Source organism: Rhinolophus hipposideros (assembly GCF_964194185.1).
Source record: "Rhinolophus hipposideros genome assembly, chromosome: 13".
Classification (NCBI taxonomy): Eukaryota; Metazoa; Chordata; class Mammalia; order Chiroptera; family Rhinolophidae; genus Rhinolophus; species Rhinolophus hipposideros.
In genome coordinates this window covers 26,919,976-26,946,151 of record NC_138059.1, presented here as the reverse complement: position 1 = coordinate 26,946,151, position 26,176 = coordinate 26,919,976, and the positions used below count along the sequence as shown (strand labels likewise).

Below are 26,176 nucleotides of genomic sequence, written 5' to 3'. Positions count from 1 at the left end.
GCCATAAATTATATTTGAATGACAACGGAACTCTTTGATTTCAGACCTACTGAGTTAAAAGAGTTAAAAGAACTACCTTTTTTTTTTCCATCTCTACACTATTTTCACCCAATGTTTTTTACTGAAGCTTCTTTTTGACTTCCCAGTATGACCTTGAACTTCTGCTGGCAGGTGAAAATGCTCTGTGTTTTGGTTCAGTCTACCTGTGAACAACCCAGTTTAAGTTGAGGAACAGGCTAACCCAGACCGAGATATTTCTGAAGGGGAGAATCCATCACTGAGCCAAGACTATACATTGCAGTTTAAGTTCCTTAAGTGGGTGTGTCCAAAGGTTCTGAAGAGTGGAACTAATAGGTCAGGCATGAGAGGCCTGCAGCCCAGAATGTACACTGATGCCTGACCGAGAACTACTGTGATGAGGTTCTATGGTATCTGTTGACCAGCTGAAGACCGGGAAAATTTGTTCTTCATTTTCTCTTGTGTAATCAGTGCTGAATTGAGGGGATTTTACCCTAAAGACATCTTGGATCTCATTATGAATTCTGCTTATGATTGGAAACATATATATATAGGCTATTTTTAATCTATTGTAAACTATAATTATTTCTACAGGTATATACCCACAGTCATAAAGATAAAAATATTAAAAAGTATTGCCTGTTTTTCAACATTTCGATGTTATTAACTAGGTTATACTCAGTTCTGTTTCTCCTTATACCTACTTGATGTCTGATGGATATTTGCTATCTCAACTAGACTTTCAAGACCCCAAATTGTGCAAATGTGAGAAATAATTCACTACAAAATTATAAGTTTCACAGCTCAAAATACCCTGAATATTATTAATGTGGCACCATGCAATTAGCTTATACAAAGTGAAGCTAGGAATCATGCATAATGTAACACAGAAACTGCTAACCACTGACTCATGGAAGATCATTTAAGCTAGTTTTCAGGGACATGAAGAATTGATACTTACCACAATTCTGAAGAAGATTCTTATTGCTTTAACACTATGGAAAGAATTTAGTTTCTCACAGATTTGCTAAGAAGAAAATAGAGGGCAATTCACGGTGAGAGCAGTTGCTAGCAATGCGAATTCCAGCAAGTTGTTTAAGATTTTAGAGTCTCAGTTTTTACCCACTCAAAAGGGGCCTAACAATATCTTTCTCATAGAATTGTGAAAATTAATTTAAAAAGTAATGTAGCACCTAGAATTTTAGCACATAGTCAATGTTTAATAAAATGTTATAAATCATATATTAGGGAAATGTGGCACTCTTCTACCCAGCCAAAATTTTGCCTTTACTGGGAATTATGTAAAACATATTTCTTTAAGAGTATTAGAAACATAAACCAGATACTTGAAAGAATAACACATCTGGTACTGCTTTAAGCCCATTATATACATTAACTCGTTTAATCCTAAAAATAATCTTGTGACATAAATACTTTTATTATACTTATTTTAGAAATGAAGAAACTGAAACACAGTAGTTAAGGTAACTTGACTGAGGTCATACAGCTACTAAGTGCTGAAGATATGATTTAGACGCAATCAGCTTGGCACCAAAGTGCAAGGTTTTAAATCTTCTCTTGAATATTCATAAAGCATATTAAGTGAGGTAATGAGTATACACTTAAAATAGTATATCCATAATTCATCTTGGCTGCATTTCCCAAAATATTTCCTTTTTTTCATATATTTTTATGACATACTTTATTTAGCAGTAAGAATAATTAAATGAGTATGTAGGAAACTCATTTTTGATGAGAAGTACATGACTTCCCAAATTATGTATATAAAAGATTTTATGGTTAGGTTTACATATAATTATTAAAATATAAGCCACATTTTATAGACTTTTAATCCAATTGGAGAAAGCGTCAGAGTTTTTTTTTACTTTAAAATTAAAGTATAATCCTAAATTATCATGAAGACCGCTTAAAATGGTCTTAAAATGATCACTTCTCATCTATTGCTATGCCTTTGTTTGGTCATGGGCCATCCAATACGCATTGCGCTTTTCAAATGTGTTGGATATATACTTAAAATAAAATGGGCTGAATTATAAATATTGATTTAAATCTATTTGTGTATCATTTACGTATTTTATAATCAATACAGTGTGAGCATCTAGAGGAAAGGTAACTCATCTTTTATCTTTCTATTTTTAGAGTTTTATATGCAGTAGATATTTAATGAATGTTTACTGAATGAATAATCAGTATACTTAATTTCTAGTAAAGTATAATGTGGATTTTTTTTTTTAAGCAGAATAACCTAAATAAGCCTCTCAAAATAGAAATGGTATAGAACTATCCAAAATGATGCCGATCAGTTCTTACTAAATAGAATGATTTTATACATGAGGTTACCTTATTTATATGGCAAAAACCACATCTGGATAAGGTAAACCAACTTGTTCTAAGCTTTGATATCATTCATATGCAACTAAATGTAGAATTTAAGCCCTAGACTTTACACCCAAATGTAAATCTATTAACTTTTAATAGATACACTGGTTTGTCATGTTAACATTATTCAAATCTCCTTTCCAACATTCACCTTATTACTTTTATTCATATTTCTGTTCCTTTTGTGAAGAATATGGTTTGAGAAATTTGTCCAGGGGCAGTATTAATAAAAGTTTACCTCATTTGATTCTGATTTCCTAGATGGTCCTTTAGTTGCTCCAGACCCACAGATGTGCTGAACAAGGTCCATGTACACAGATTGAGTACATGTAGAAATGAATCTGTCATAGGTTGGTGTCCTCTTCTCATTGTTTTCCCCTGTGGAAAGCAAGGCAGCCTGCCTCCAAAAAGGGTGGACCAACCCCCTTCCCCCCACAGGGAGTTGGACACTTGACTTTTAGTCTCTGAAAGTACAAAATTAGAATAGTCCTGCTGCTTCTGTTGATTTTTGAGAGTAATATTGAAAGTCACCCTCATGGTCAGAGTCTTACTTTCGATACTTAATTTAAGTGTTTGCGATATTCTTGTTATGAAAATGTCTCACAGTTAGATAAGCTTTGTTTGACTACTCTAGAGCACCTTCACACTTCTGCCAACTAGTTTGCCAAAGCTTTTATTTTTTTTACACCCAACTTCCAATAACTTGTCTCAGAAAAATCTGCCTTTCTTAAGGGTACTATATTTATCACAACACCTACTACTATATAGTTTAACAATTCCATTTTTTTTTTCCTCTTTGGAGGGGAATGCCTTTCTCACTCCTATTTTTCCAGATTTTAACTAAACTCTTTCCATCAATTTCAAACATCATAATATCAGGTGTATTTTAGTTTCAAAATATAGGTGAGTTCTTAATAATTTATGGTTGTAGAGGGGAATAAAGAGTACAAATCATGAAAACAACATATAATTGAAAGGGAAAAAACCATTTATATTTGGCTTTACAATTTACTATGTTTTAATATCAAGATTGCCCTTTTTTGGTGTGGGGGGAGTGTGTGACATTAAGATTGGCTAAAATGGTAATAATGAGGAGACAGCCTAAAAGGTGGCTGAAAGATTCATTATATATTGCAGTGGATTAATTCCTGAGGAACAGACCTATCTCAGTATCAGAACGACTCTGTGCAGGGGCGAGCTCTTTCTCTCTTCCACAGAATGCCTTCGGGGTAAATCTCAAAAAGAGACCACGTTTTTTATGTCTAATGCCACTGATAGTTGAATATTTACATACATCTATTACACAGTCTGTATAATTCATATTAACAATGGTATTTTGACCACACCACTTTCTCTGACCACACCATTATCTTTGGTGTTAAAATTCCAAAGCAAAGTTATTTAAAATGGCTTTATTTACTGCGTCACCAATAAAAATAGTAACATTTCAAGTAAGCATAAGCCCAGTGTATTGAGATTTCATATATATCTTCTCTGTACTCAGGCTTTGAGTTTTGGCTTGATGAAAATTCTATAGTAGAAAGTCTTAACCTAATATTATTGTCAAGCTGTAAGGACATATGAGATCATCTTACAGGGGAGGAAGATGAGACCTGGAGAGGTTAAGTGATTGACCCCGGGTCACACAGCTGGGACCATGGCTTTTAGGATCCCTGAACCTTGTCACAGGTTTATGTGACAGCCTTATGTAAGGAGAGCTACTCAAGAGCAATTTACTTTTCCCTTCTCCAAGGTTTCAGCACTGACACTCTTTTGCACATTGCACTATGTGCAAGCCCAGAAATTCTGCCAGGAGGAAAACAACACTCCTTAAACACTCTGTGACTTTCAGAGCTGTATAAAATAAAAGGTTGAAGTTAATGGTTGCCAGCTTGGAGGGAGTTATTCCTCTTTGGCGCCAAATGTATGTGGAGAACAGATGAGACTGTGGGAGTGAAGTTGGCAAAAGGGAAAGAGAAACGAGTCTATTCTTTTTTGAAAATGGAAGTATAATAAATATCTGGATAATTTAGACATTTATTATTAATTCAGAGATCCTTCCCATTTGAAAATAAAATATCTGTACCTTTAGTGTGAGTATTCTTGAATAATAATCTTACATTATTTTTTTAAATATCAGAAAACGATTCTTTTATTTGTAAGTAAAGAGATTGTTTTAATGACCTATATATATTTAAGCAGTGACACATGTTAAGATAATGTGTTTCAACAATTTTGAGAACTAAAAGCAAATATACCTCAGAGACAATGATTATTTAAATTTTTGGTTCATAGAGATAAAACTGTCTTTGACATAAAGAGTATGAATATAATAGCCAAGAATTCTATCATTTTATTTCACACTCACTTTGTTTTTAAAAAGTCTCTTACCGTGTTTGAGATCCCACATACCACAGTGAACTTGAGGACATTTGTTAGCAGAAGCTCTCTGGAATTCCACTCTCGTGCTGTCCTTAACAGATATTTTGTAGAACTGTGCTCAGGAGAAAACCTATTCTAATAAAACCTTCCTGGGATTTCCATTCATAAATCTATTCTGTACCCAACGGTATGGTGTCATGGTCTTGTATCGCATTACTCATGTCTTTCCAATTTAGACTTTTTACATATTTTATACTTTGAGCATTCTTAATTGATTTGAGCTTGAGTTTGAAAATGTGTCTAGCACATCAGTTTGTTCAAGCAATGCAAATTTGATAATCTTTGAGTTTTGTTGCTTTTTAAACAGTAACTGTAGAACAGATACTTGCTATAAGATTGGAAGTTCTTGAAATGACTTGTTTAAATCTGTAATTTTCTCTCTCTCTCTCTCTCTCTCTCTCTCTCTCTCTCTCTCTCTCTCTCTCTCTCTCTCTCTCTCTCTCTCTCTCTCTCCTCCCCCTCCTTGTTTTTAGACATAATAACAAAGGGAAGACTGAAACTCACTCAAGAGACATCCCAATGTAGTTCAGTGGCCATTTTATTCTATTTTAAAATGCAAGCACATGATTTTAATGGAAGCACAGATTTACCTAGTCATGTCTGAATGATGTGTGACATTAATGAGTCATGAGAATATTTGGGTGTTATTGCCGAGAACTTGTTTTTATATCATCACACAAATAATATTGACCCTACAGCCACATGGAGTAGAGTGTTTCTGTTTATGTAATTTAAAGTAATACTTTATTTTCTGAAAGGAAAAAAAGATATTTGCCTCAGTACCATCAAGCTCATTTGCAGTGTCCTATATAACTTTTTGAAGGCTATCTACTAAAAAGCATGGTTTTATTAGGTGGAAATCATCAAACTAAAAGTTTTATAGTTCCAATCAAATCAGTCCTGTGTAGATTATATATCATGACCAGAATTACTGAAGATACAATTATGTAGGGCCTTGAATTATTACTTCATGTTTCTGTGGCTCCAGGTAGTCAAAGATGTGAAGTTGTTATGCCTCCTCAGGATAGGCTGTTGGTGAAGGGAATTTTGAATTCAAGCTCACAGTCACCAGAGACTTCACACAGTTAAAGGAAGAGGGATGTGATGTTTTTGTGACTGTCCGATTGAATTTGAATTTATTCTAGTGTGGAGAACTACTTGGATACATTAACTGAAACTTTTACTCTATAAAATTTCCCCTGTCATAGTACGTGGTCGAATCACATACACTACCATTTTCTTCATATAGATGTAGAGAATAACGCAATTGGGAAGCATTGGCAGTTTTTCTGGTTCTAACTATCTGAATCTAATATCTGCAGTAATTTGGAAACATTTCTTAATGCCTACTATCAAATGTGTTTTTACAGCTGAGAGAATAGAAACAGCTATGAATTGTTAAAATAGCTATGGATTTTGTCAAACAGATCTCAGCCCTTTTCACCTATTACTTAGTTCTGGAAGCAATATACCAAGAGCATTTTCATCAACTTCCAACTACATCTCATGGCATTGGCTTGAGGGTCTCTAATGAGATTTTGTTATATTTCCTAAACTAAAGCCAAGGAGGCCAATTTTTCCATCAAATGACACATCTTGTTCTTTTAAAAGACTGTGATGTGAGGCTCTTCTCATGGGTCAGATTTTCCTAAGACTTTTAGCTCTTCCTAAGTCTCATTTCGGAAATCTTCAACAAATATTTCCTGCAAAATTTGGAATCCCTAAGACAGCATTATGTACCAATTTCTTGGGTTAGAATTATCCTCTGTTCTTTACCTTTGGGCTGTCTACTTTTATCTCCATTAACCTTTTGGCTGTAGTATAAACATTTATTGAAGGCTACCTCCTTTGTCGGTCCAGTAACTCCAGAGGTTAGTGAGAAGTGGATGTTAGTTTGACCTCTTTTATCCACATTAGATGATTCTAATTATTCCTAAGAAATGACACTTTTGACCCATTTTGTCCTTGTCAAGTTTGTCTAGTTGTAGACTGTCTAAGCATGAAAATCTGGGTTCAAAGAGTGTCCACGAGTGCAGATTTTTTAAACTTGCAATATAGAGCCTCAAAAGTGCACAGTATTCCTTTTTCTTTTTAAAACATTCCAACTTAACTGAAATTCAGGGCTCCTGTTATGAATCTTGAATTGATTTATAACTGAAAGAGACTGCCTAGATGCAGATAAAGTGCTAACTTTAACCTGTAAAAGCCCATGGGTTATTTCAATATAAAAAGAAAAAAAGAAAAGAATGGTAAACACCTTTGTATCAGTGAGAATAAACTAGGTTTTGCTGAGGTTGCAAGCTAATATTACAACAGCTTTTTACATAAAAAAGTTTCTTTCTCATGCAACATGGCCATTGTGGTTACCAGGGTTTATTCCTTACAGGCTTACAAGATCACTTCAGCAAAAGAAGGCATGATGGTGGTCCATTGGCTCTTAACACTTCTGTGTGGAAGTGACATGGATCATTTCTTGTTCTAGTTCATTGATCAAATTGGTCAAATTAAGTCATATGACTGTATCTAACTTTAAAAGAGACCTGGAAAGTGAGAAATAAATGATCAATAGCACATTTAAATTGGATAATAATTTTTGTTTTGACATCTGTGGTAATCGCTACAAACATTACCAGTGCCTGAGGAATAGTAGAGATTCAATAAATGCTCTTTGTACATTCTGAATTCATTTATTCATATAGGTATTCAGCAAGAGTTTGACGTGCATCTATGACGTACTTGAAACACTGTGCTTGTTGCTTTATATGACAACTTTTGAGATAGAAATTATTATCCCCATTTTGTAGATGTGCATTCTGAAGTTCAGAACGTACAGGTTTAAGTGATTTTCACAGTAACGGAACCTGCCAGTAGCATGTATCAAGATTCAAACCTAGATCATCTAACTCCAAGAACAAGGATGTCCTTTCTGCTACACCTCAACTGTCAGGTCATTGTTGAATCATGAAATCTTTTAAATATTCAACTATAGAAGTAGCAATTATTACAGTCACCACTGGGTATTTTCTCATACGTACAGCAAGAATATTGAACGTAGCTAATAATTCTGGAATGACAACGTAGATTTGGTGTTACTCCAATGAAAGGAAAGTTGTTTACATTTTTGAGCACATTCGATAAGGAAGTTGTCTTTTTTTTTTTAAAACTATAAGTCAGTAAATCTGAATGCCTTTTGTATTAGTTTTTTATTGCTGCCAAAACAAATTACCACACACTTAGTGGCTTTAAACAACAAAAATTTATCGTAGTTTTGTAGATCAGAAGTCCAGTATGGGTCTCACCAGACTAAAGTCAGTTTATCAGGATGTATTCGTTTCTGGAGGTTCCAGGGGGAATTCATTTTTGCTCATTTCGATTGTTGGCAGAATTCACATCCTTGAGTTTGCACACCAAAATACCTGTTTCCTTGCTCCTTGCAACTGGAGACTATTCCCAGTTTCTAGACCACAAGGTTCCTTAGTTCATAGCCTTAGCATGCCATCTTCAAATGCAGCAAAGACATGTGAATCTCTTTGATCTCTGGTTTTGCCTTTCTCTTTTACTTTTAAGGACTCATTTGTTTAGATAGGGTCCATCCAAATAATCTAGGTCATCTCATTATTTTTATGGTCCTAAATCTTTACCATAGCTTTAAAATCCCTTTTGCCAAGTAAGGTAACCTATTCACAAGTTCTAGGGGACAAGGGTGTGGCCTTTTTGGGGACTATTTTTCTGCCTTCCACACCTTTATATCTGCTCTCTTTTCCCAATGTGTTGTACCAACTGCACCCTCTGTATGATCCCAGGCAAACATCTTAGCCTTACTTTCTTCATTTGTGAAATTAGGGAATTCAACTCATTGAATATAAAATTGCTTCCTCTTTTAACATTCTAGACTTATATGAACCCCTTACGATAGCGAGAAGCATGGAAAAATGAACCTAATGATCAATGTGGATGTTATTGTTATTTTCTATTCATGGATTTTCCTGGAGTGTAGATTTCATATAATCCTGACTAACTCCTTCCTTCTCACACTTGGTAATCTTCTTTGAAGGCAGTCAATCTCTACAAAAGTTGACTTCTTCAGAAAGAAATTGACTTACCTTCTCAAAACTGTAATAACTGGTCCCTTGAGATGTTTTTATCTACTTATTTACTTTACAGCTTGGATATAGCTTTCAGCAAATCTTGGCTACGTTTTTGCTTTTGCTTTATTGATTTGGAGTAAAAGAAATTGTTTTCCCTTCAATTCAGTTTTTTAATAAATCAGATTATATTTGTGCCTAGGCATAATAAATGTTTCCAAAGTTTTAAAACATACAATGTCTAACCACTATTAAGGAAATATATTAATTAACAATTTTTATTTGTGCCACAAAACTAACTCCTTTAAATCTTAATTCGCTCATGTACAAAGTGGAGAAAGTGTCAACACCTAACTTCTGCAGTTGAAAAATCAAAAAAGAAAATTCTGGGGACGTACTTAACACCTAACATTTAGCAAGTTCTCAATAGATGTAAACCACTAATATGATTTTTACAATAGTAATAGTAAGGGTAGAAGTGAATAACTCATCCCAGTTTGCCCAAGCCTTTTCAGCTTTAGCACTGAAAGTCCAAGATCCTGGAGAATCTTTCAGTCCCAGAAAAGCCCAGATGGTTGTTGCACTAGTTTGGAAACAGAGCTAAATATAAATATGGGCACGGCTTTCTACAAGATATTTGATCTAAAAGAAATTAATCTTTGAGTAGCAATTTCTTTATCTGAAAATATATATGAGGACTAATAAGTAAGAGAAGTGTCTAAACAAAATACCTGCACCTGTAAGCAAAAATTATAGGGCCCATGTTCCTCCTGCTTAAGCCATTATTACTGGCTTTTTTCTACTTAGATATTTCAGCACAATAGGTGTTGCCTGATATGAAAAGGTCCTTCAAGATCTGTCTATAACCTGTACTTCCAGACACATATGTTGTTATGTTCCTTCCTCTTATCAGCAGTGATAATGATATCGATGACAGTGGTGATGATGACAGCTAATGCTTATCTAGTGTTTTTTATATACCAAGAACAACTCTAAAGACTTTATAAGAACTTAAACCAGAATCCCAAAGCTACTACTCACTTTCCCTGTACACAATATACACTATTACTATTATATACTATTCAGACGATGCCCATGCTATTACCGGTGATTGCAGATTCTTCCTGTCTTTACGACCCTTCTTCCTCCCTTTAAGATCCTGCCTGAATGTTACCTCTATGGTATCCTCCCAGAATCCACAGGACAGGAGATTCTCTCTTGCCCTTCACTGACCCACAAGCAATTTACTTATGATGTTGAACTTCCTACCGTTCTACTTTTTGCATAATTATTAAACTTTTTTTTTAATGTATCTATATCCTTCATCAAAAAAGAGCTCGTTATATTTCTAACACCAAGCACAGGACTATGTTGGTTGGTTGGTTGGTTTGTGAAAAGAATGGAAGATCAACTGATTTACTTTACACTAAAAGATTCCCTAAAGAATTTAGGTAATCAATATCTATTTTTCATATTATCTGTGGAAAATTGTGAAAGCTGATTTACTGTGTAGAAATCTGTGTGGCTTTACGAACTATGCAGCGTAAAGATTAAATAATTTAGAATGCATGTCTTTCCCATGAAATAAGAGAATACAGTGGAAAGGGGGCCAGGTGCCTGTTGCCGAAATCTGTTCTGTAAAATCAGAAGTGAGCAGATGTTACAAATAAGACCACTAAATCCCTCATACACAGGTTTATCTAAGTGGCGGACTCTTTTCTGTGACTTGTGCTTTCTGCTTGGACCTCATTCAGCAGGTCAAATGGGTTTTCCAGATTCCTGCGAGATTTGAAATGGCCAGATTACACAGTCCCTGATCTGTGGCTTAACTATTCTTCTGGTAGTAAAAGGAGCTGAAATATGTATAGTTGAGACCTAATATTTAATTGGATGTGGGTCACTATCATTTCAGATTGAAGAAACCTGCTTGTCCTCAAATTCTAATTTGAAAATGAAAATAAATATAAATGGTCACTCAAATGATAAATCATAGGGATAACATGAGAACATTTTTGCCTAGATTGTTAAAAATTGGTAATATAATATAAAACTCTTTCCTACAGAGCTTTCAGATAACTGATTTTCATGGTTATACTTGCCAAATATTAAGATACATAGTTGAAAAATTACAAACTTAAAATGAATCATAGTATTAATTTGAAAAATCAGTATGCTAGTATTTCTTACAATTGATTTTACCACCTCTTCTGTTTTAATATGTGAAGGTTTTTTTTTTTCAGACTCCTTTTTTTAATTTGCCTATCATGGTAGATTTTCCCATAAAATTGTATATTTTATGGCAGTTTTACCTCTTATAATACAATTGATACTTCCAGAAATGGGTTAGCATTCATTTTATGCATAGTTTTTAATATGGCTTTTCAGTGAACAATAGATCCCTGTCTCAGGGGCTATCGTTGTTGTCATTCCGCAGGTCCACTGGGTTTTCCAGATTCCTGCGAGATTTGAAATGGCCAGATTACACAGAACTCCTCAAGTGAATACTTGTTAATGCCAATTTGGGAAATTGGTGATAGCATACAACATGTGAGAAAGTCCCAGAATGGGCTGAGGTCTCTTTGGCCGGATCATATCTAGGTGAAAATACAGTTCAGAAATTACCTTGAGACCCTCGTATTGTACTCCGTGTTGTGGTTTCATGATAGTTGATATACAGAACATGGGCTGGTGAATGATAAGTCTGAATGCCAGTTCACTGTCAGTCATCCGGAAACAAGAGTCTGGCTAAGGCTTACTTATTTCCTCCCCGGTTTATTTTCTGCCGTGTAAATATATCACCATGGTTAAAGATATAATTCAGGTGCCCTGCAGCCGAATATGATGAACATTTTAAGTTATTTATTTAAATTGTACACTGAAAATATTTTGTCAGAACTACCTCACTTGTCTCCCTGCTTCTATGTTTCTCAGAGGAAGGGATGTCATGCTTTAGTTGCTCTGCATTTGAATTTATTCACAGTTTCATTTTTGCAGTCTTTCTGGAGACAATGTATGGTGAATCATTAGCATTATTATTATTTCAGTCACAGTCAGATTACACATCCACACTTAGCAAAGGGGGTTGGGTAGATTTCATTATTCATTCAGAATAAATTCCTACTCTAATATAAATGTTGCTCAGGATAGAGCTTTGAAATGGATCCTGATTCTTTAAATTCTTTCCTGTCTGTTTCAGGAAATAGTGAGATCCTGTTGATAGTAAAGTACAATGTGTCTAAAGTTCACTTCTAAACACTCTGCTCTTTGCAGAGAAAGTCATCTGCATTCTCTTTATAATTCAGAGCCACAAGAGATCTGTCTAATCTTGGAGATCTGATCCAGTATCATTTAGGAAAAAAGAAAAAATCCTTGATAATAATTCTACCATTCAGATTAGTGAGAGCAGTAAAGCTTTACAGCTTCTGTAGTCTTAAAAAGATATCGTGAGACAGGGGAATAAGGACTTGGATTATGTTTTGGAAGATTTAGTTGTTTGTAAAAATAAAATGATTAGTGCAGTTATTATTTGAGTTTTTAATCAACGAAAGCAAATGGCATCTGTTTGTTATCATTCCTTCTACAGAAGACAAAGGCTCACGTCCCAATGGTGCTGACTGCTGGTCCCAAGTGGCTCCTGGATGTGACTTGGCAAGGAGTTGAAGACAACAAAAACAACTGCATTGTGTACAGCAAAGGTAAATGCAAGATCATTTCCTTCTCTCTTTAGAAGTATTGAAACCTGAGCATTGCAAAATAGCACCAAACAAGCTGGCATGGGAGCACAAAGTAAAATTTGATCCTCTCTCTTCCTTATTCTCTTATGAATCTCTCTAACCTGTATTTGCAGCAAAGCCTACTGTTTTCTTTTCTTTAGAACATAAAACAAAAATTATGTCATTCATTACTTAGGGCCGTACACATTTTCCTAAACTCTGTGTGTATTTGGCTTAACAAATCCCTTTCTTGCTGTTAGCTCTATCGATAGTCAGTTTGATGAAATCTCAGATTCTTTTTTTAGGCATTATCTATCAAAAAGTCACTTCCTTGTGAAATTTAGCAATTTGTGTCAAGGTGCATGCTCCAGGAGGCACTATATTCCAGCCAGTTTCTTGAAATCACTCATGATGTGAGGATAGCTGAAAATGAAACCATTACAAAGACTGAGAATTCTTCCCCATGGCGATTTTTGAAGGGCAGGAGGCAAACTGGAAAGAGGAAGCGATGGCTTGCAGAGTTTTGCCTTTGATTTGCTCAGTGTGACATCAACCTAGACTACGTCATATAGCTATGCCCCAGCTCCAAAGGAGACGCTGCTCTGTGATGGCACATCATGGGACTGGCTCTTCAAAACACAGCCCCCTCCTTGTGTGTGGTGTGGTTTGGGGCACTTTGCTCCATGTTCAAGTTATGGACCCGAGCTCTCTACTTTTACAGTGAAATCCCTAATCTCTCATCTTCGTAAATATTGCAGAACCTTGCGCTTCTCATGTTTAATTTCTTTTAGCTTTCGTTTTTAACCAAATAGACCTACTGAGATCAAAGATTTATTTGCACATTGAACCTAGAAACCATAAAAGCATACAAGAGAACAAGCAAATAAGCACCCCTATCAATGTATTAACATATAAAACACTAATCATAACATCAAAGACTCTTAAAAACTTGCTAGAAACAATTACAACTTGTTCCTATAATCATTACAATTTGTACACTTATAAGAGGATTGCCTTTAAACTACCATGAGCCTTTGAAAGTTGAAACACCGGAAAGAGGGAATTTGCAAGCTATAAAAACAATCTGCACACCAGGATCTGATTATATTCCTTTTCCTTCTATAATTGCTGGTCCCATACCCACTCATTTTCTGACCCCAAATAACTGTTGCTGGTGGGAGATTTTAGCTGGAAGGGGAAGTTAGATTTTCCCAGGATATGTCAATATGATCCATCAAAATGGAAAGAAATAGTATAATGAACTCGCTTACCAATCAATGCCCACATTCAGAATGCAAAACTACAAAAGATACCTTGGAATATAGGGTCAATTACTAGAATAAATTGTTTGCTGTACAGTGTATTACCTTCATGATGGCAATATAATATGGAGGAACCAAGGGAAATAGCTGTCTCCTATCACAATCCAACTCCATTTCGTTTGTAAATCAGGCCTTCTTTTAGAAGAGATGATTGTTACATTGCTATAGAAGGAAAATAATTACAAAACTGTAGTTCCATGTTCATTGGAGTACTTTAACTTCAAGATGTTTATGTGTTTCTATTGTGGTTGGATATGCCTTAAGCTTTTTTGGCAATAAACTTAGAGTAATTTATAGAAGCTTATTAATTTATTAACTCATAAAGTACACAGTGTGCCCACCTATGTGCTAGCCTTGCATGTGGATAATATAATAGCCACCCCGAATCCTCTTTCTTGGTATTCTCATCCCAAATTGTATGTACTTCTCTCATTGCTCTTCACTGTCTTATTTTATGATGATCATTTTATGTGTTTAGGAAGAGAGTAGGTAAAAAATAAAGTTATCATTGCCTGCCTTTCCAATCTACTCTATATTTACTGAGGACAAGGACTGTGTCTTCGTCACCTTTCTGTCTTTGGTTTGGCATGTTGCCTATACAAAAATGGACTAAATGAACATTGATTGGTGGACCAGATAAACAAAATGATAAATGGTTGCCAGAAACTATAACAGATGCTTCACATACTATGATGATAACCATGTGCATTCCTGCCATTAAATAGTTTATAACCTACAAAAGACAATTTGATATTGTTCAAATTACAAGAACGATTGGTGGTGTAGTTCAAATAGCAGGGAACGTAATAACTACTATATATGCATGGTTTCATTTAATTGTCGTTTAAAACCTCCTGGAAGATAATTAATATACTACCTAACTTTAACCAACTGACATTGAGAGGTAGGTTAAGGAATTTGCCATGGTCATATAGCTAATATGTGCAATAGTTGAAGCAGAGTTCACACACACATCTAACATAGGGTCTGAGATACACATATTAGAATACATTCTCCCTGCATTAGCTTTCAGACAGCTCAGTGAGATAACTAGTGTTTTTCTCATTTTACACAATTTGTAATTGTGACTTAGAGAGGTAGAACGGTTGTCCCCAGTCATGGAGACCTAATGGGAGCAAAACTTGAACGCAGATCTTGAGAATTCCAAATCCTGTACTCTGTGCTGCTTTGTGACTCAGCCTATCTACTGCCCACTGTTACATGATGAGTAAATCCACTGAAACCACTCAGACCTGTATGCCCAGAAATCACAAAGAGTATATATTACAGTGTGGAACTTCCCAAAGTATGTGTGTGTGTATATATGCCTTGTTTTTTCATGCCAGTGGAAAACTCTGCTATAGACTCTAATCTCCTAGATGGGCTTCAAATGCCTGACATTAATTCCTAGTGTTCAGATTACCTTTGGAGGGATGGGATAGCTCACCCAGAGCATGTCTTAAAATTCTGAGAATACCTTAGTATTCTGGGATTGTCACATGGGTCATTCGAGTCATGGAAAATATGACCCCAGAAGCACTCCTACCAGGATCCCAAGGGCTCTGAAGTCTTCTGTCTTCACAGGCTACAGGTGTGATAAACCTCTTCAAAGCAAATGAGTTTCGTAGGTGGATGGATTTGGCAATTTAGATTTAACAAGTATTGACTTGAACATCACTGGTGTGTGAGGCATTTTCATAGTATCATATGTTATTTATTAGTTGGGGCTCTTTTGTTTTCAATTGATAAAAATCCAAACGAAGTTGACTTGTGCAAAAAAATTTGTGTGTGTGTGTGTGTGTGTGTGTGTGTGTGTGTGTGTGTGTGTCGGGAGTAGGAGAATTCGTCTGCTCGTATAACTGAGAGTCCAGGGAAATTCTGGATTTAAGGAACATCTTGTCCAGGTGTCAAACTTTGTCCCCAGACTGTCTCTCTCTTCTGCCCCTTGTTCCTTTTGTGGGCTTCATTCTCAGAAATAGTCTCCTCAGGTGGTGGGAAGCTCCAGGAGTTCTCTACCAGCAAAACAATTGAGTGAAAAGAGAGGTTTTCTGGGTTTTCATTGGCTGGCACATCACATAGGATTCCCAGAACCCAGTAATCCCTGTGACTCTACCTGGCTGACTATAGTCATCCTTAGGGCCAAAAGAGTAGCATTAACCCCGCATGTGCTGCTAGGATGGAAGAGAAATAGTTCGCCAAATGAGACCAAAGTGCTTTGTCAGACACACAAAAAGAATGGTTGCTTGCAAGGCTAACATCCATGCACCCAGGCGCAACACATTAATGGCCCTAAGAAGCTCTCACTGAAGAAGAAAAATAAATTCCTTAATATCAAATTTATATTTCCTTGTTTTGTTTCCTAGCTAAAAACCTGCATTACTTATAACTTTCATGTCAAAAATCATTATTTGACCTGGCTGTCCGAGAGTATTATCAGTACTTATTTAAAATTGAATGTACAATGCATGTATGTAGTGTTTTTAAAAATTGCCTTGACCATGAAATTTTTGATAGAATTTTTATGGTGTGTAAGATAGGCCACTTAATGTGTAACTATTACCATTAAAGAAATATACTTAATTTTTGAAGTATTGTTAAATCTAGTTTCACTTCCTAGGTATCGAACAAATAATTATAAAATTGTATTATATCACTTAGTACTATTTGACAGGCTACCATCATCTTGTTTTATTAAACTAAAAAGTAGTATAGTATTTGGCATTGATATTATAATCTGATATACTATTTTCCTGCCTCAACTACCCCCTGTCATTCCAAAAAGTAATTAGTTCATCCAGACATTGATGGACCAGACTTGTTGGGTCGTCTGTTTTTTGCCATTATTCTCAACAGACTCCAGATAATTCTAATTTACTTATCTACAATGGAAAAAGACTAAAAAGCACCATGCTGAAGTTAAAGGGAGGTTGCTGGGGGCGGGTAGGATGAGCGAGGCATGCCTACTTACTACTAAAATCCACTAATGCCTCTTGATCACTGGAGATTGTCTTCTTTTCTATATACCATTCGGTTCTTGATTGTCTTCTTTTCTGTGTACCTTTCTGTTCTTTCCTTACAATGTTTACACAGTGTGGTGACCTTTCTTACATACGAAAAGTAAATGGCTTACTTTGAGTTTTATGATTTTGAGTATTTAAAATTAAGTCTTTAGCATGTGGGTTTTGTTCATTCACTTCGAATAAGGCATAAGTATTTAGTCTTTCATGAAGTTGTTATTTTAGAGTAGCTATATTGTCTACATATCCAGATTAATAGAATAGACAGTGTCAATCAAGAGTGGAAAAATACCACCTTAACCATGGAAGGTTTCTTTTTATGTAAAAGCACAATATCATTGTAAAAAAACAAAAACAAAAAAAAACTGTCGTACATTTGTAACTGTGTGCAAATCATTTACCCTCTCTAAATCTTGATTTCTCAGCTATAAAAATGGAATAGCAAGGTCTGTCTTGCAGAATTTGGAGGAAGAAGCACCCATACACATAACTGTATTTTAATTATTATAAATATTATATTGCTAGTTGTCTAATACTCAATCAATTTACCCTGTCAGTACATGAGTCAGTACAAATTTAGAGGAAATGAAGCTAGGCCTCCATGTTGGCATCAAGGATGTATGCAAGGAAACATGGTAATCTGATACAAGATTTCCAAGACTTCCAGAAGTCCCATTCAGTCACTTTGAACCCACAGTTCCTGCAGAGAACTATATATAGAATCAGAGGCCTGAAGCCTTTGCCTAAAGATATTGCTGGATTTTTTTTTCAATTTGGGGTACAGGATATTTTTATTTTTAATCAGTTATATAAAATGGTAGTATAAAGATAATCATGATAATATTCATACTATTAATAGCAGTTACCATTTGTTACTCACTGATTCTCTGCCAGGCATTGTTTAAACACTGTGCATACATTTTCTCATTTATCAATACAATAAACTCATGATATAAGCAACATTTTTCCCACTTTACAGATGAGTAAACTGAGGTTAAAATAAGTTCGTAGTTCAAGGATATATATAGCTCATATGTGATAAAATTGGGATTCAATCATAGCATATTGTCGTCAGTCCCAATTATACAATTAGCAGAGTTTTGAGGATACCTTTTGCTAGGCCAAGGTTGCAGGTTATTGCTCTTCTTCACGTATTTTCATACACGTATATCATACATGTTTCTCATGCTGTGGTTTGGCTTTAAAGAGAAAAGTGTTCAAGAACTAAAACAGCAGTGACATCAGTACTTTTTGATAATTTCTCTGTTGCTTTTAAGACCACAGCAATTTAATGTCATATAGAAGACCAATCTCCAAATCATTCTATGATCATTCTCAAAGTCATTTTGCTTGTTTGCATAAATGTAGCCATGCAATTAATTCATTTAAGCCTGTATTGATTATCTACTTTGTTCAAGGTGCTATACTAGGCACTGTTGAATTAATGACAGAAATTCTAATATAACCTAACCTGGGTGAGCAATTTTCTGCTTATTGACGACATTGGTCAACTTCTCAAAATAAAGGTCTTTCATTATAAGGATTCTTGCAAAATCTGGACTATTTTCCACCTTAAAATAGAGCATATGTTGGATTTTACTAGAATTTTGAAACAACAACCTTGTCTAATGTGGCAGCCAATTTTTAGACTAACCTACAAGTTAGTGTATAACTTGATGTAAAAGGCCTAATATCATAAAAACAAGAAACTATCATTTAAAGGGAAAAATTGTGTTCATATTTTAAGTCTTCATTTAACCATTAGGTAATTCATAGAAAATGTATAACTGTTGTCTGGTTTTACAGTATTCTTAAAAAAGGGAGGGTGCCTGAACCAAATATTTAGCAGCGGGAATTATAAAATCATAAGGCGATTAAGTTAGCTAGTCGCGGAATTCCAATATTGCTTTTTAAATGACTTCAGGATATAGGAGGTACTAAGGTTATTATCTGTTATCAGGAATACAGTGGAATTGTACAACTGGATAATAACCAAACAAACTGACACAATGTAAAATTACATTATCAGTGTGTTAAAACAAAATTGCGCCCTAAAGGAGTCCACATGCCAGCTCAGAGCTGCAGTGTAATTATGCTTAACTCTGATAATTAAAATACAACGGAGATCAACAGAATCATTTTCATTAAGAAAATTATTAATGATGGTGGTATAACAGTAATTGATTGCCGAGCACCACAGGATAACACGATGCCGAAAATTCAACATGTTTCATGAACATCTGAGGCTTTTGCTGGTTATGTTCTATAAGAATGAGAATTGTTTTGAGGAGTGAGCAATTTATTATGCCTATTCTAGGAATCAGTGGCTGTAAAAATGGCTGCTTTCGAGAACCACCGTTTTGAGTCCATTTGCCACTGCTGAGGGGTTCTTAAGGTCAAGACAAGTGACCCCACTAGTGACTATGTTATTTACAATAGAATTGTCTGTTGCAAATTGCAGAATGATAGCAACTTCAGCAAATCTCAGGCCAAATGTCATTTCATTTTTTTACTATGCATTTACTGTTTTTACAATTATGTTAGTGACTTACTGATGTTATTTTAGTCTGGTTCTGGGCATACTGAATAGTTTATGTTCTTAGTTATTATTAATGTATGCTAGATGAAGTGAAAAAATATGTTTGTTCTCATATCAACATCACTGTACGTTTCCTTAATGAAATGTTGGTAAATAACCCTGCATGATAATATTATTAATTACCTCAGTGGATCAGATGTGCTTTCATGTGTTGGAGAAAAAATATCCTAAACTACCCTGGATGCATGAATGTAGCTTCTGCCTCTTGGGGGTGGAAGCCCAGTTAAGATGTTGACAAATGATAAGAACTAAGAATATATCAGTTTTACAAGTACAAAAATGAAAAACAAAGAGCGGGGTCTTTAGAGAGGTGACTCACTATCATTCAGGTATGTTAGCTTGTCATTCAGAGAGATGCTAATCTTGAAAGCTACCCCCAAAAGTGTCTTTGTCAGCTAAAATGAGGGACAACTCTTTAGGGTAGATTTTTTTCAGAGTAAGGTACTGTGAATACTTCTTTAAAACAGTATATTGCATAGAGGAAATTATTGTAATTCCAAGTGAAAAAGCAGAATATGAGGTTTTGTGCCTAGTATGATTATAATTATATTAAAAAGTGTATGCACAGGTTAACCTACTGGAAAAAAATACCTTGAAATTATAAAAGTATTTCTGAAAAGGTGGGAAGATCTGGGGAGCTTTTTTTTGTATCCTTTCTTTATAATTTTCTTCCCTTTGATTATTTTTCTTATATAATTTAAGAAAAATATTTGCAAATGAAAATCACTCTTTGTCTTAACTACATTCTTGTTCTTCTTTTATACAACCCAAACTAAAAGAACAAAGAAATCTTTGTCTTGCCCACAAAGTGTTCCTCATCCATAGAATTTAAATTATTTCCTAGTGATCTGATTATTTTCCTTTGGTATCTCTATGAATGTCCTAACACTTTGTTTTATAAGTTAATTTTCCAAATAAAATAAATGCATTGGGCATGAGATGGCCCAGGTGTCATGAGGGATAGATAGGAATATGAAACATCCCCCTGCCTTAAGGAGCTTGTCTAAGGACTTTAATTGATGCAGGTTTCATAATACTGAGCTCAGTCTTGCCTGAGCAAGGCAAAATTGACTGAGGATGCGGAATTCGGCCTGGCTATTGAAAGTTGAACGTAAGTTTGAGAAATGGAAGGAAGGCATTTGAGGAGGTTGAAATTGTGTGCCTAAAACCTTCCAGGCTGTGGTGCACACAGTGTTTTCTTGAGAGTGTCAGCATAAGCTTTAGTTAGAGCAGAGAATTTACAAGTAAGCCTAGTGAGGGACAAGCCTCCAAAAGTTTCGGAGGACCCTGTTGTAGATTCAGTTGCATGCTCAGTTTGAAGATTTTGTGGAGGCAATGGAGAGCTACTGAATGTTCTGATCACATCAGGATTTTAGGAAACATTTTGGGTCAGAGGTTAAGCTCGGGTCCATCCATTAATAAAATGAAAACTTCATCTGTCAGGGAAATAAAGATGGTAGCTATACTGCTCTAGAAGATAGTAGTAAATCATCCACTTTAATCCAATCATTACCTGACTCCAACAAATTTTGAACTCCACATGAACCTCCTATCCTCTCAACCCACTGCCCTCATTTTCCTGTCCACCGGCCCCTCCTGTCTTTACTTTCAGGTTACCTGACTTAGATTCCAGGGCCCATGATTCTAATCACTCTCTTGTACCCTCTCACCCTTCTCTTTCTCTCTGGCCTTTACTGGCCTGGCAATCCCCCCGTTCTGCTTCACCCAATTCTCCATTTTTCTCTGGGCAGAAATTAGGTGAATTAATATTTGTGAAGTGCTTACAGTAGTGCCTTATCCATGGTGAATGCCACATAAACATGTAGTCAGAATAAAACAAACAAACCACCGCCACCAGCAGCAGCAACGTAACCCAGTGATGACCAGTTTACATTACATTTGATCACAAGGTGAATAGAACCCTCAGTGTATGTAGCCTGTTAATACAGATTTACTTTCCTAATTAATCTTCAAGGTCACTATTTCAGACTTCTGTCTCCCCAAATGTATAACAGCCCTTGTTAGATAATGAACTTGCTTCTTGTTTCACAGAAAGTGGAGAAGTGGAAGCACATATAACCCTCCAGTGACTTCCCATCACAATTAGACTGATACGGCCCAAACCAAATCTGACCCACTGCTTTTACACTAAAACATCAGAGTTGAGCATTTGTGGCAGAGACCATTTAGCCTTCAAAACATAAAATATTTCTATTCAGCCCTTTACAGAAAAAGCTTGCCAACCCCTCAACTAAACCTACAAAGTCACTACTTTGGCCTAACAAGCCTTACATGATCTGCCAGGGGTACTTCTATGGTTACATTTGCTACAACTCTCCAACTACTCTGTCTCAGTGTCAGAGGTCCCCTTGCTTTTGCTAGAAAATACAAAAAAAGAAAAAAAAAAGAAAGAAAAAAAAACCTCTGCCTCAATGCCTTTGCACAGTGTTCTGTCCCCACATTGCCCTCTCTCTCACTTCATTCAGAACTCTCTCTAAAGGTCTCCTTCCCAGATGGTCCACCTAACTGCCCTGTCTCTGCCTCTCTTTCTCTCCTTTTACTCCTCTGTATGAGTCAGTTCTGGCTGCAATAACAAAATCCCATAGATAGGGTGGCTTAAACAACAGACGTTTATTTCTCTCAGTTCTGGAGGTTGGGAAATCCAAGATCAGGGCTCAGGCAGATTCAGTATCTGGTGAGAGCTCTTTTCCTGGTTTGTGGATAGCCATCATCTTGCAGATCTTCACTTGGTGAAAGGAGAGGGAAAGAGAAACAGAGAGAGAGAGAGCTCCCTCTTGTCTCTTCTTATAAGGGCACTAATCCCATCATGATGCCTCCATCCTTATGACCGAATTACCTCCCAAAGGTTTCACCTCTGAAAACCATCACATTGGAGATTAAAGCTTCAACATAAAAAATTGGAGGAGCACAATCAGTCCATAACATTTTCGGTCTCATTTATCTTTGTATTTGACATTTTAGCACTTATTTACAATTTTTAATGTTATTCTCCCACCCCTAGAATAAGAGTTCTTCAAGGATAGTAATTTTGTATGTTTTTAAGCAGTGCTTGGCGCATACTAGGTGTTCATTAAATATTTATAAGTGAATGAATGGATAAATGAATGGGTTGCAGCTTATTTTTTAATATGAAAAGCAATGTAAGTAAGCATTTAATAATATTCCCATAATTATCTCCTAAACTTTGTTCAACTTACGAGATGTACGTCCTCCAACTTTATTCCTTAACTTCACTATTTCATTTTAACTACCATGTTTATAATTTAGAAGAAATCTTTCTTATTCTCTGACATGCCCCTTTTTTTTTGCTCAGCAAACTAAAATAAAGTATCATTATTATCCTTTTTTAAATATATTGCTCTTTGTATATATATAGATATTCTTTTAGCTCTGAAGATAGGAATTGGAAGCTGTACAGGAAGTTGTGTCTTGTTCATTGCTTCTTACTTTTTCCTACCTGTTTCGGTCCCTGTATTTAGTGTAAAATCTTTCCTCAAATGGCTAGAGATCTATGAATGTTTACCTTACAGTTTTAGGAGCGGGGTACTAAAGGCTAAATGCTAGACTAGCATCAGTAGGTAGGTAGTGGGTTTTGTATAGGCATCATAGGATGGCAGTGCAGCCATGGCAATGAGGTCCCCAAATAACAGGGTATGTAATATTTCAGTCTTTGCATGGTTAGCTTCTCCGGAGAATATCAGTCTCATCTCTGAGATTTATGAATCTTGCAGCCAACAGTCAGAGGATTTAGTAGGCGATAGGGACCAGGTGGTGCATTGGGTAAGCAATATCTCATTGTTGAGATTGTACGTATTCCCTTCATCATCTAATTCGAGTGACACATTAGTATCCCTTTTGCTGGGCCTTGTCTCTGGACCTAAAGCCACTGTTTCAGTTCTCCAAATACTACGTATTCATATTCCAACTGAGAGAGGAAATGTCCCTTAGATCCACAAGAAAGAGCTGAGCTTGTATAGCTAACATCCTCTTACTCATAATGCCAGTCCTGCAAGTTTTAGCCTTACTGCTCACCCCACCTTTCAAGACATGAGGTGTCTTGATTTCCTGATCTTTTCCAGATTCTGCAGAATCCATCTGCTTGCTTCTTCTTGACCTGCTGTTCCTCAGGTACTTGGATTTCAACTTTCTGTGCTCTGCTATGTCATCTCTATCAATTTTCTAGCTTCCAAGATTTTGTTGACTTGTACTGCCTAGTCTGCCCCATCTCTTTGCCTTTATCATCTTTTTTTACCCTCCTTTACTGTCATGTCAGTGAAAGGAAGTAGAAATAAATGCATGCAATTAATTCCCCATACTTAACAGGAAGCTCTCTCTGCTTCCTTTCTTAGACAACCTTCTGCCAAGTTTTCTGCACTCATTTCTTTGGTTTCCTAAATTCGAGCATCTTTTCTTCTGTCCATTGAAGTGACTCTCTCACAGGTCTCCTGTGGTTTCTTGTTGCCAATTTTTCATTCCACTGGGTTTGATCTGATTGTACCTTTCCACACCCAGTGACAGTTTTCTCCATCACTGTCCATCCTCTAAAGGTTGTCATTCTCGTGTCTTCTTTCTTCTCATATATATTTCCTCTCAATTATCTCATCTATGTTTTTAACTACCCTGCTCCTTATAGCGATATTTCTCCCTCATCCTCCACAGACACTCTATGCTCCAACTATACTCATTTATTTATACCTCAAATACCCATTGCTTGTTTATACTTGTCTTTGTACATCATGTTTCCTTTGCCTAATAAATTTCTAGCCACCTTGACAATTGCTAACAGGTACCATTCAAGACTTAGCATATATCAGTGCCTCTGAACAGCCTTCCTTGCTCTATCCCCATAAGGGGAAAGTTCCACCCCAGCCTAAACATGGTCCCAAGTTGAATGTGAGCACCTCAAATGCAATGACTGCATTTCTGACCTCTGTAACTTCACAAATAGTACATAGTACATACGCACTGAATTCTGAATGATTAATGACTTTTATGATGTATCATTCAACAGAAGAAACTCTAGTGTGACTTGATTGAGTTTCAGAAATTACCAGTGTGAAAATCATTTGAAAAATTCAGTACCCGAAATCCTATTCTCCCCATATCTGCAAAATTATTCCATGCCTTAGCAAGCTTTTTAAAATGCTAAGGAATCTGGTACAAGAGGATTTCTTTGGATCCATATATATGTATATGTATATCATGTATATATATATCATACATCAGTTACATGAGGGTACATCAGTTAGCTACATCAGTTAGCATGAGGGTATATAAAAATTTTGGAAACGTTAAAATCTGTATACATGCAAAAGATGCTGTCAGACCGTAGGGTTTTATTTGGTATCTTTACACACCAACCGTGCCAAGACATTGGCTCACTATTACTGGGCAATTCTGTTTGGATCCACTTTTCTTCTCCTGTCAAACGTTAACTGTGCCTGTCGTTCTAAGCTCTTCACTGGGGGAAAGTCAGCAGACCTCAAGACTACTCTGAGACATGAAATTGGAGGCTTTTCATTTTATTCTTGGTATATAAGTCAACCACATTTTTGAAGGCTATTTTTAAACTTAAAAGGTCACCTTATATGCCATGACATACAGTAGTACTTCAGAGAAGATATATTCTCATTAGCCTGTCAGAGGTCTATGAAGACTGTCAGACAACAGTGGGGTCAACCAAGATAGTATATCGTGGTGTCACAAGCAAAAATATCCCAACCAAGGGAATGGATCTGAAATATATACATTTGAGTAAAAAAAAAAGATAAGATCTTTCTATCTATCTATTCATGTAGTTCTGTCTGCTGCCCATTGAAATTCAATGAGAATAGATTACATTAAGCTAGTTTTTCTGTCAGAAATCTAGTATGTATCATCACTGTCTGGTCTCCATTGTCTCCATAAAAATTTTCAAGAATGACTGGTCTCCAGTTCAACATCCTTTTCTTTGTGTAGTCTTTCAATAAACAGCAGTCTCAGAGGTTTCTTAATGAAAACGTTTCAGAATACTTACCAAATATTTCTAATGAGGAATTTCAGGTTTCATAATAAAACTTAGCCAATGAGTAATGTATGATATTTCCACTTCCCTCCCTTGAAAAGACATAGAATTTATCCATAAGCTAGTAAATAACGATATGGAGTTTCTCAGTGTCAGAACTGGTTTCAGACTGCAAATAAAATCTTAAGTATCTTAAGCATAATTTCTACTGCCTTGCGGTGTTTTGAGTGTAGGTTTCTATATTAAAGTGTGTGTTTTGCAGACAATTATTCTCTCCTGTCAAATCCAGAAGGGCTTGATCTTAAGTCTAGGAAAGAAAAAAAAAAAGTCCTATGAAAGATATTTAGGCCAAACAATATTTTAGTTTAGGAATCTTGCTTCACAGTTTTGCATTTTGACCCATGATACAGGTAAGAAAGGTAGCTGTTTATCAATGGGATGAAGTAGGAAAAATGTGTATGAGAAACTGGACAAGTTACTTGTTATTGTATCCTTGGCTTTGAAGACATTACTGGAGTTAACTATCTCGAAGGAAATTAAGACAATCATCTTTTG

At 35.8% G+C, this 26,176-nt stretch overlaps 1 protein-coding gene across 6 annotated transcripts in view; it reads left to right on the top strand.

The window, feature by feature from the left end:
* Positions 1–26,176, top strand: part of ZFPM2 (zinc finger protein, FOG family member 2) — a 448,655-nt gene that overhangs the window by 289,616 nt on the left and 132,863 nt on the right. For all 6 annotated transcript variants that reach the window (XM_081070486.1, XM_081070487.1, XM_081070489.1 and 3 more), the window contains one exon: positions 12,529–12,640. In XM_081070486.1, the coding sequence (XP_080926612.1) occupies positions 12,529–12,640 (112 nt within the window). The remainder of the gene's footprint in view (positions 1–12,528; positions 12,641–26,176) is intronic.